This window comes from Stegostoma tigrinum, chromosome 23 (genome assembly GCF_030684315.1).
Source record: "Stegostoma tigrinum isolate sSteTig4 chromosome 23, sSteTig4.hap1, whole genome shotgun sequence".
Taxonomy (NCBI): Eukaryota; Metazoa; Chordata; class Chondrichthyes; order Orectolobiformes; family Stegostomatidae; genus Stegostoma; species Stegostoma tigrinum.
In genome coordinates, this window is record NC_081376.1 from 5,189,845 (window position 1) to 5,201,948 (window position 12,104).

Below are 12,104 nucleotides of genomic sequence, written 5' to 3' on the forward strand. Positions count from 1 at the left end.
AACCTGTAACTAGTGATGTGCCACAGAGATCACTGCTGGGGCCATAGTTATTTACAATATATATTAACAACTTATATGAGAAAAGTGAATATATTGTAGTCAAGTTGAGGATCATGATGAATAGATAGAAGGCAGGTAGTGAGGATGACATAGAGTCTACAGGGGAATATAGATAGATTAAGTGAAGAGCAAAAATTTGGCAGCTGGAGTATAATATGGTGAAGTTATACATATTTGCAGGAAGATTGGAGGAGCTGAATGTTATTTAAATGGTGAAAGACTACAGGAAGCTGACAGAGAATTTTGAAGGTCCTTATGCATGAATCTCAAATACATTGATACGTAGAATATATAGAAGCAAGAGTCGGCCATTCAGCCCTTCAAGCCTGCTGAAACACTCAATACAATCATGGCTGATCATCTAACTCAGTCCCTGTTTCTAGTTTCTCCCCATACCCGCTGATCCCTTTAGCCCTAAGAACTATATTTAACCTTTTCTTGAAGTAATTGAATGTTCTTGGCCTCAACCATTAACTTTGGTAGAGAATTCCACAGGCTCCCCATTCTTTGGGTGAAGAAATTCCTCCTCATCTCAGTCCTAAATGGCATATCCCATATCCTTAGACCATGTGCCCTGGTTTTGCACTCCCTAGTCATCAGAAATATCCTTCCTGAGTTTACTGACTTTAATCTTTTCAGAATTTTGTAGATTTCTATGAGATTCCAAAACCACCATTCTTCTAAACTCCAGCGAATATAATCCTAACCAATCCAATGGGCCAGTGGGCCGAGGAGTGGCACTTGGAGTTTAATTTAGATAAATGTGAGATACCGCATTTTGGGAAAGGCAAATCAGGGCAGGACTTACACACTTAATGGTAAGGTCCTGGAGAGCGTTGCTGAACAAAGAGACCTTGGGGTGCAGTTTCATAGTTCCTTGAAAGTGGTGTCGCAATTAGACAGCATAGTGAAGAAGGCATTTGGTATGCTTGCTTTTATTGGTCAGTGCATTGAGTTATAGGAGTTGGGAGGACATTAGTTAAGTCACTTCTGGAATACTGCATTCAATTCTGGTCTCCCTGCTGTGAAATTTGAAAGGGTTCAGAAAAGATTGACAAAAATATTGTTAGGGTTTGAGCTGTAGGATGAAGTTGAATTGGCTGGGCCTGCTTTCCCTGGAGTGTCAGAGGCTGAGGGGTGATTTTGTGGAGATTTATAAAATCATGAGGGGCATAGATAATGTGAATAGGCAAGGTCTTTTCCCCAGGCTAGGGGAGTCCAAAACTAGAGGCCATAAGTTTAAGGTGAGAAGGGAAAGATTTAAAAGGGACCTAAGGGGCAACTTTTTCATGCAGAGGGTGGTGCACGTGTGGAATGAGCTGCCAGAGGAAATGGTGGAGGCTGGTACAGTTACAACATTTAAAAGGCATCTGGATAGACACATGAATAGGCAGGGTTTAGAGAGATGTGGGCCCAATGCTGGCAAATGGGACTAGATTAATTTAGGATATCCAATTGACATGGACAAGTTGGACCAAAGGGTTTGTTTCCCTACGACCCTTCATATGTCAGCCCTTCCATGCTATGAACAAGTCTGTGTAAACTTCTGTGGCACTTCCTCCATCACTAAAACATCTTTCCTCAGATTAGGGGGCCAAAACTGCACACAGTGCTCCAGGTGTGATCTCAGCAGGGAAGATGCAGCAAGACATCCCTGCTTCTGTACTTGAATCCTCTCACAATGAAGGCCAATATACCAGTTGTCTTCATCACTGCCTGCTGGACCTGCTTGCTTACCTTCAGCGACTGAAATACAAGGTCACCCAGGGCTCATCGTGCATTCCTGTCTCCAAATGTATAGCCATTCAGCTTCTAGTCGGACGTTGTGTTTTTGCTATGAAAGCAAATGACCTTGCATTTATCAACATTTACTTGTAACTGCCACATATTTGTGTACTCAGTCAGCATGTGCACATCACACTGAAGCATCTCTGTATCCTTCTCACAGCTCACAGTTCCTCGCCAACTTTCTCTTGTTTGCAGAAACAAAGAAAGGCAAGTTTCTGAGTTTGGCAAGTGATATGGAAGGTGGATGGATTGTTGGCCTTCATTTAAATGGGAATGGAGCAACAAAATAGAGAAGTTATCCTAAAATTATGCATGAGATTAGTCAGACCACAGCTGGAACACTGCAAACAATTTGGTTCCCCTTATTTAAGGAATGATATGCTGGCTTTGGAGGCAATCCAGAGAAGATTCACTAGGTTAACCCCGGGTGTGGAGGTACTGTTTCTTTTGCGGAGAGGTTGACTGGTTTTACCCAATATTCATTGGAGTTTAGAAGAATGAGAGTTAATCATATTGAAACAAGTAAGATTCTTTGGAGATTAAATTAAAAGAAAACGAAGGAACTGTGGATGCTGGAAACGTAAACAGAAATCACTGGGAAAGTTCATCAGGTCTGGCAGCATCTGTGGAGAAAAAAACGCAGTTAACATTTTGGATCCGGTATCCAGGATCTCAAGGACGTGATCTCAATGTAAGGGATACCATTTAAAACAGATGAGAGGAATCAATTCCTCTGGGAGGGTAGTGAATCTGTGGAAATCTTTACCACAAGGGGCTATAGAAATGGATCACTAAGTTTATTCAAGGCTGAGGGGTATAGTTTAGGGTGGTGGCTCTGGCTGAGATGCACTTTGGGGGGGCAGTGTGGACTCAATGGGCTGAACAGCCTGCTTCCATACTGTAGGAATTCTATAACCTGAGGAGCTGGGCATCTATCTCTGACAATGCCTGGATTCCTGAGTTTAACTGTTCAAGAAATTTTTTTGGTTAAATGGATGTCCATGTCTTGGCAAATGTCCTCAGGCCAAGAGGCAGGGACAATATAACTGCACTATATAACCCTTAACTTGATATTTTTAAAGGAAGAAGCCAGCAGTTGCCCAATATGAGGATTGGACCCACAACCTTATGATTAGCACCATGCTCCAACCATTTGAGCTAACCAACCCTCATTCCCTTAACTTTGTATTGTTTAGTCAATCAGTCATTGCCCTTGGTTATCCTTGACCTTAACAGTGCAATGAACATTGATGGCACTAATTGTTGCCCTTTGCATTTCTCTTTTTCCAGGATAGAGAATTGATAGCCACCCTTAAGCGGAAACTGGAAGAAATGGAAGAAGATTTTGAAAGTCGCCTTGCAATATTGCAGGCCGACCACGATGAGCTCCAGGTGATGCTTTCAGCTTTTATGCCTGACAGAGAGCAGCTCGACACTTGCTGACAGCGTCTGCTCATCGATGTCAGCCACACGTCTTTTCAAATGTGCACTGTCACTCATCAAGTTTATTCACATTGCTGCCGGAATGTTTACTTGGGGACTTCTAATCCTCCCTGCACTTTATATTTCAATACGTGCAAATGTGTTTTCATACAGGGAATTCAAGAAAAGCTTGAACTTCTCGAGGAAAAGAAGGTCGACAAAGAATTTTTGGAGATGGAGATCAACGGGGTAAGGATCTTTCATGATGACACAAGAATTAGCAAGTGATCTAATTATGTAACGTGTATCATACGTAGCACACAAATGGTGGTCCAGACTTTTTTGCTTCATCATTGCAGATTATAAAGAACTGTTCGTTTGGCAATCCACAAGGAGGAGGAAGGAGTGGAGGGAGGGGGGAGTGGAGGAAGCAAGGGAGGGTGGGGGATGGAGTGAAGGGAACCGAGTGAGGGAGCGAGAGGAGGTGAGTGGGGGATGAAGAGAGAGGGGAAGAAGGGAGGAGGGACAGGGGTGGAGGGGAGGAGGGGAGTGTGAGGGCAGGGTGGGAGGAGGGGAGCGAGGGGAGAGGAGGGAAGGGAAGGGAGGGAGGGGACAGTGGAGGAAGCAAGGGAGGGTGGGGGGGAGTGGAGGGAGTGAAGGGAGCAGAGCGAGAAGAGGTGGAGGGGTGCGAGGGGAGGGGAAAGGAGGAGGGGAGTGAGGGGAGGGGAGAGAGGAGAGGAAGGGAGGGAGAGGGGAGCCCGGAGTGGAGGTGTGGATGTTTGGGGGTCAGGTGATGGCATTGATCAAAGAGATCAGTATGGGATGATGTGATTCAAGATCTAAAGACAGATCTTATTGGGGCTCAAGTTGAGGAACAGAATCTGAGATGTTACACAGCAGGGGGTATATAATCCCAATAAACAACCAATGAGAAGGAGCTGGAGGAGAAAATCTATACTCAACATTCAGAAAGAAGTAAAAGCAATTAAATAGCAATCATGAGAAACTTCAAATTATCCTGTTATAGATGGAGATTCCTGTTCCTATTTCAAGCCTGTTGTTGAAGCTGACTATAAAAGCTTAGCTTTAGTATAAATGGCTTACAAACAGTCAGATTAAAATAACATTTTTCACTTTGAAACTTATTTGTTGGATTTTCCTGAGCCCTCAGAAAATTTATTTTGTAAGTAGGTGTGTGTGTGCATGGGAGTTAAATACAGTTTGTAAGTGGAAAGGTGCTCGAAAGGACTGTTCTGAATCGATGAACAGTTTTGTTCGAGAGTTGCTGGACTTTATAGAGCAGGGAGATGTAAGACTTTATACTGCAATCTGCTTTGGGTTAGTTGCCTTGTTAGTGCCATGAATCTTAGAGCCACTAGATTTTGACATCAGGGTTCATTATCTTAAATCAGGTCTATCTCACCACCACCTCTGTGAATCTTCTACTGCTGCAGGATTGTCAGAGTTCCCTACCAAGCCACATACCATTCCGACTTAGAAATACATCATTGTGGCCAGTGTCACTGGGTTAAGATCCCGGAATTCTGCCCCAGCAGCACTGCGGGTGCACCCACTGACTTCTCCAGGGCAGTTAGCCAGCAATGCTCACATACCATTCAAGAGTAAAATATATTGTACTTAAGCTGACATTCAACACTGAATGGGAAGAAATGACACGCGCTGAAAATTTGGGAAGATTGAAGCCTGAGGTTTGGTTCCCAGCTGCAAACCCCAATCCATAACAAGCTGACAGAGGACACTGAAAGTCTGCACAGGGATATAGATGGTCTAAGTGAGCGGGCAAAGGTCTGGCAGATGGAGCACAATGTTGATTAGTGTGAGGTCATCCATTTCGGTAGGAATAATAGCAAGGTGGTAAAAAATTGCAGCACGCTACTGTGCAGAGAGACTTGGGTGTCCTCGTGCATGAATCGCTAAAAGTAGAATTGCAGATGCAGCAGGTAATTAAAAAGGCAAAGGGAATTTTGTCTGCCATTGCTTAAGGGATAGAGCTTAAAAACAGGGAGGCTATGCTGCAGCTGTATAGGGTCCTGGTGAGGCCACACCTGGAGTATTGTGTGCAGTTTTGGTCTCCTTACTTGAGAAGGGATATACTAGCACTGGAGGGGGTGCAGAGGAGATTCACTCGATTGATTCCAGAGTTGAGAGGGTTCGATTACGAGGAGAGACAGAGTAGACTGGGGTTATACTCATTGGCATTCATGAGAATGAGGGGAGATCTTATAGAAACATATAGGATTATGGAGGGAATAGATAAATTGGAGGCAGGGAGGTTATTTCCGCTAGCAGGTGAAACTAGGATGAGAGGGCATCGCCTCAGAATAAAGGGAAGCAGATGTAGGACTGAGGTCAGGAGGAACTTTTTCACCCAAAGGGTTGTGAATCTGTGGAATTCCCTGCCCAGTGAAGCAGTTGAAGCTACCTCGCTGGATGTTTTTAAGGCAAGGCTAGATAAATTTTGAACAGTAAAGGAATTAAGGGTTATGGTGAGTGGGTGGGTAAGTGGAGCTGAGTCTTATAAAGATCAGCCATGATCTCATTAAATGGCGGGGCAGGCTCAAGGGGCCAGATGGCCTACTCCTGCTCCGACTTCTTGTTCTTATGACATTAAATCAGCCTGATCACAACCTTTGATCACATTTGGTCTTGTCATGAACTTTCAGCAACATACGTGTGCTATCATTGAGACGGCCAATTGCCAACTTCATCAAATCATCACCATTGCTGAACCCTTAGTTCCTGCCTTTGTTACCTCTCCTCTCAACTACTCCAATGGACTCCTGGCCAGTCTATTCTCCGGAAACTTGAAATCACCAGTATCTCTGATAACACAGTGTGGAGCTGGAGGAACACAGTAGGCCAGGCAGCAACAGAGGAGCAGCAAAGTCGACATTTCAAGTCGGGGCCTTTTCCTGCTCCTCTGAGGCTGCCTGGCCCGCCGTGTTCCTCTAGCTCCACACTGCGTTATCTCTGACTCCAGCATTGACAGTTCTTACTATCTCACCAGAATCTCTGCTGCCCCGTTTCCCCAACCTCTTCACTCTTGTGGACACTGTCCTACGTCAGCCGTCCCCAGTTTGATTTTCAAATTCTCGCCCATCTTTTCACATCACTCAATGGCTTCACCCATCTTTAACTGTTTGAGCCCAGAAAGCCTCGGAAATACCTCTGCTCCTCAATTTCTGACATTTTTTTATTCTCTTGTGAGATGTGGGTGTCACTGGCAGGGCCAGCATTTATTGACCGTCCTTAGTTGCCCTTGAGAAGGTGGTGGTGAATTGCCGTATTGAACCGCTGCAGTCCCTGTGCCGGTAGGTAAATGCTCAATGCCCTTGGGGAAGGAATTTCAGGATTTTGCCCCTGTGACACTGAGGGAATGGCGATTTATTTCCAAGTCAGGGTATTGAGTAGCTTGGAGGGCAACTTGCAGGTGATGTTCCCCTGTATCTGCTGCCCTTGTCCTTCTAGGTGGATGTGTTTCTGGGTTCAGAAGGTGCTGTCTGAGGAGCTTTGGTAAATTTCTGCAGTGCATCTTGTAGATGGTACACACTGCTGCTACTGAGCGTGGATGGTGGAGGGAGTGGATGCTTCTGGATGGTGTCAAGCTTCCTGAGTGCTGTTGGGGCTGCACTCATCCAGGCAAGTGGGCAGTTGTTCCGTCACACTCCTGACTTGTGCCTTGTAGATTGTGGACATAATTAGGGGAGTCAGGAGGTGAGTTCCATGCCACAGTATTTCTAGCATCAGACCTATTCTTGTAGTCACTGTGTTTATGTGGTGAGTCCAGTAGAGTTTATGGTCAAGCCCCAGGATGTAGATAGTGGGGAATTCAGTGATGATAACACCATTGAATGTCAAGGGCTAGTGGTTACATTGTCCCTTACTGGAGATGGTCATAGCCTGGCATTTGTGAGACGCAAACTTGCCACTTGTCAGCACATGCCTGGATATTGCTCAGATCTTGTTGCAAATGAACATGGACTGGTTCAGTCTCTGAGGAGTCACAAATGGTGCTGAACAGGGTGCACCCTTGATTTTAATTACTCCAACATTGGTGGTTGTGCTTTCAGTTATATCAGCCCTAATCTCTAGAATTTCCTCCATGAGTCTTTCTACCTCTTTACTCGGCTTTCCTTATTTGTCTTTAAGACCCTCACCCCTAAAAACCTGCTGCTTTCACCAATGTTTCAGTCAGTCCAGAGCTGGGCATCTTAGGTGGATTGGCCATGTTAAAAATAATTGCCCTGTAAGTGCCCAGGGATGTGCAGTTTTTTTTAGATTAGTTTCCCTACAGTGTGGAAACAGGCCCTTCGTCCCAACAAGTCCACACCGCCCCTTGATATATCGCACCCAGACCCATCCCCCTATAACCCACACACCCCTGAACACTATGGGCAATTTAGCATGGCCGATCCACCTAGCCTGCACATCTTTGGACTGTGGGAGGAAACCGGAGCACCCGAAGGAAACCCACGCAGACACGGGGAGAATGTGCAAACTCCACACAGACAGTCACCCGAGGCTGGAATTGAACCCGGGTCCCTGGTGCTGTGAGGCTGCGGTGCTAACCACTGAGACACCGTGCCGTTTTGTGGGGTTAGCCATGGTAAAAACTCCATGTGGAGTTTTGGGGATGGGGCAGGGATTGGGTCTGTGAGGAATGCTGTTTGGAGGGCCGATGCAGACTCAGTGGGCCAAATGGCCTCTTTCTGCACTGCAGGGATTCTATTGGCTGCCCTAAGGTCTCACTGTGTGACTTAGTGTTCTACATCCTTCTGCACGGCTTGTGTAAAGCAGCTGGGAATGTTTTATTACGTGCTATTTAATGTAAACTTCTAAAATTTATTCCTTCTTGAGATGCAAGTTTGTTCCCCGTCCCTAGTTGCCCTTGAACTGAGTGATTCGTTAGGCTATTTCAGGGGGTAGTTCACAGTCAACCACATTGCTGTGGGTCTGGAGTCACCTGTCGGCCAGATCAGGTAAAGATGGCAGTTTCCCTCCCTAAAGGACATTAGTGAACCAAATAGATTTTTACGGCATTTGATGGTGGTTTAATACTGGCTATTACTGAGTCTAGCTCTTAATTGCAATGTATTAATTAAATTTGGATTAAAACTGGATGTCCACTGCATTAGCAAACTCCCAATGACTACTCCTTTTAATTGTTAAATCTACACACTGTTGCAACTTTGCCAGCTTCCAGACTGACCCAATCCAAAGGAGAGCTGGTAACTTTAGAACCGTGTCTTGCTTTTCTATGATATTCCTTTCATATTTCTCCCTGCAGAAAGCTGATAAGAAAGCACTGGAATCGAAAGTGAGCAGGACGCTGTTGGATGCAACGGCACAGCAATTAAACGCAATGATGCAGGAATTATTGAATAAAGTATGTGCCCAAGAAAAGGATTGGCAGAAGGTTCTTGAGAAACTTCTGTGCGACATGGACTGCAAGGTAATGAGATCCGGTGTTTGATTGAGTACTTATGTTGGACCATCATCCTAAACATCCATTCATTACTCAAAGGAATTAATGAAGTTACCATGCCAATGCTGCTTAAATATGTGTTGGCACAAATAATCTGTATAAAATCTTGATGAATTCAATTTAAAAATCTAACACTCTTGTTTACAGGAAGTTGTCACTTGAGAACGGGTAAAAATTCACTGCATGCTGGCGAATTTGAAGGTTCCTGAACTGATTTGGATTTTCTGAGTTCATTGTACAGATTTGTAACAGTATGAAGTAACAGTTCTGTCTTTAACCCACTTCTACGTAGCAGTTTTGAAGAGTAAGTTTTTGTTTTTAAATTGTGGTTCGCAAGACTTGCTACTCTGTGTGTGCCATCCATTTTTTTTGAAGAGACAGATACAAGTGTCTGTTACTGTGTGAGCTGAAATGTGCTGGAAGAGCATGAGACAGACTTAAGTACAAACTAGGGAGTGGACGCTGATGGGAGGAGAGCGTATTTCCACATTCACTCTGGTTGTTTCATTTTCAAACATTCATTCCATGCCTGATTCCTTTCTTATTACAAATTGATCACCACTTTCTCAGTTTCTTTGAAATTTGGGTCATTGGCGAACTTCTGTCTAAGAGAAGAGAAGTACAATTACTTACTCGTGTTTTAGCTGAAATGAACAATAACACTCTTAATAATGGGTAGAATGGACAGAAATAAGGGGAAACAAGTCAAAAAGTTACTGAAGATGACAACTGTAAAAGAAAATCTGATTTAAGATTTAATAATTTAAAGAAAGAAAGTACTACAAACCTGTTCAATAGATGAGTTGTTGAACGATGTCTAGGTTTAATGGATGAATAATTGACTAATTTCTAACGTTGTGAAATGTGAATGTAATTTACAGCTGGATCGAATGGAACTGGATCCATTGAAAAAGCAGTTGGAAGAGCGCTGGAAACAGCTGAAGAAACAGTTGAGAAATGGCCCAGGTTTTGAGGCTGATTCTGCTGCTGGATTCAGGAAGTGAGTGAAGTGAATGCAAGCCTGAAAAAAAAACACAGGACAAATCATTTTAGTGGGAACAAAATGTCCTGAAGATGCATGGGGAGGAGTTGAGAGTTTCCACAGATTTCACTCCTGGAACATCTATGTTTGTTACCATTTTTCCTGGTTTTCCACTGGCCATCCACTGAGTTACTGGCATAATGTATAGGTGCCCACAGTGCCTGGCCTGCAAGTTGCTGCCAGTCATTATTAACATGTAGAGTTCCAAATGAGCAAATCCCTGTTAGTCACCTAATTGTGCTGGGACCACAGTTATATAACCAAGCCGGATTCACAAATTGGAAGCATTAATTCACAGTTAATGACTTCTAATTCAGGGCTGCAGGTCCTACAGAGGAGGCTGCAACAAAATATAGAAATATGTTTGCAGAATGGGCACATAGAAGTAGCACGGTAGCTCATTCTATGATGTACACAGCTAACAAACGTCAGTGCAGATTAGTGTGAGGTAGTTAGTTGTATAGGGGGAATGAGGAGACACCATACTCAATGGAAGACAGTATGTAAACATATCAGAGGGATCCAGGGGGACAGATACACACAGCAGAGGTCAGTAAGGGCCAGCCGCATTACCCTGGGGGTCCCTCCCTTGTGGCTGGTCGATTCCTCTGTTAAATATGGGAGGGAGCCCAGCACCACCCCCAACCCCAGGCTATAGGGTTTTGGCACATGAAGAGGTTGTCGCCTACCTGGTTGTACATCAGTCGTCGCTCCAGAGGCCCAATTGCCCTGTGGACAGACAGGCTGTCCTTGACTTTTGCCAGCCCAGACTTTAGTTGGGAGAGGAGAGTGTTTGAAAGGCAACAGAGTGATACCCTATCTCTTCTCTACATTGCCCACCCAGCCTCCTGGAACACCTCCCCCTCAACTAGCACGTTAAACCCCAACTTTGAGAAGTCGACAGCAGTCAGTTCACGAGGGTTTGCTGGGTGGAGGAAAGGTTGCTGGACAGATTGGTTTTAGTACAGTTTCCCTCACTTTGCATTGGCCTTGGAGGGAGTACACTGTCGGTTTGCAAGATTGATACCTGGACTTCAGTGGTGACGTAATGAGGAGATTAGCCCTGTGTCCTCTAAAATTTAGAAGGTATGGGGATGATGCGTTTGAAGTCTTTAAGGCATTAACAGGAAAAGATAGGGTAGATGCAGAAATTATTTTCACTGCTGGATAAATGATCTTTGAAACTATCCTGAGAAGATTTGATATTATTAACCTGTTTAACTGTTTTCCAATTTCAGGCAGTTACTTGAACGATTCAAGTGCATTTCTTGTGCCAAATCTACAAGGGTGTTGGCAGGCCCGTAAGTGAATGTGTTTTAACAAGAATTTTTGATACAGTCTGACACTGGGGGATCAAAAATGGCTGCCCTGCATTTAATTGGTTAGTGATTTAAAGGGCCTGGCTATGTAAAGCTCAGTTTTTCCATGTCAAACTGCGATGTTCTCGGAAGTCTGTGACCTTGGGGAGAAATAAAATACTGCAGATGCTGGAAATCTGTGACAAAATCAGAAAGTGTGGGAGAAGCTCAGCAAGTCTGGCAACATCTGAGGACGGAGGAACAGAGTTAACATTATGATGAGAGGTACTTCATGTTTTTATTTGTCATCTTAAAAGACCTGGAAACCAGGAAACTTTCTGCACTGACAGCGTTGCTTATCGCTGGCAAGATCACTTTGCCTTACGCTTCATGGCATGGGTTTCCTAAAGACAGCAACAGGTCAAATCAGCAGCATCTCCAGGCTCGCTGGACACTGGTGTATCAGGGAGGTCATGGAGAACCTCCAAATCCAGCGAACACTGCACTGCACCTGCTATAAATCTGAGACAGAAACCAAAAATGCAGGGAAATGCTTCACGGGTGTGTGGAGTGGAAGCAGGGTTAGGGTGCAGGTAAATGGCATTGATGCCTTTATCTGTTCAAAGTCTACTAAAAAATCAACCCTCTCATTCCCCACTGAGCACAGTCCTTACCACCGTTCTTCCTGTCCCTTCTATTAGGGAGCACACATTTCCCTTTTTGGAATGGAAATGGAAGTTGGACATTCCGTACGGGCGAAATACTGTTTTGCAATTTGGAGGAAACTGACAAGTAGAAGACATGGTTAACTTTGCAAGACATTATCTATCGCTTTTAGGAGCAGTGAGTGGGGTGACTTTGACACAGATCAGAGCTAAGAGTTAAGCTGGCGACAACAGCTCTTGATTGGTTGAGCCGCAGTTTGTTACAAAGTTGTATGTGCAGTGCATCCAGAAACATCCCGGGCCCACAAATTGTAAGCATCTCC

At 44.5% G+C, this 12,104-nt stretch overlaps 1 protein-coding gene across 1 annotated transcript in view; it reads left to right on the forward strand.

Annotated features, from left to right (window-relative positions):
* LOC125462405 (uncharacterized protein C16orf96-like) overlaps positions 1-12,104 on the forward strand; it is a 98,240-nt gene that overhangs the window by 41,941 nt on the left and 44,195 nt on the right. Inside the window, exons 8-12 of the mRNA XM_048552449.2 lie at positions 3,139-3,240; positions 3,445-3,519; positions 8,579-8,743; positions 9,658-9,776; positions 11,057-11,119. Of these exons, the coding sequence (XP_048408406.1) occupies positions 3,139-3,240; positions 3,445-3,519; positions 8,579-8,743; positions 9,658-9,776; positions 11,057-11,119 (524 nt within the window). The remainder of the gene's footprint in view (positions 1-3,138; positions 3,241-3,444; positions 3,520-8,578; positions 8,744-9,657; positions 9,777-11,056; positions 11,120-12,104) is intronic.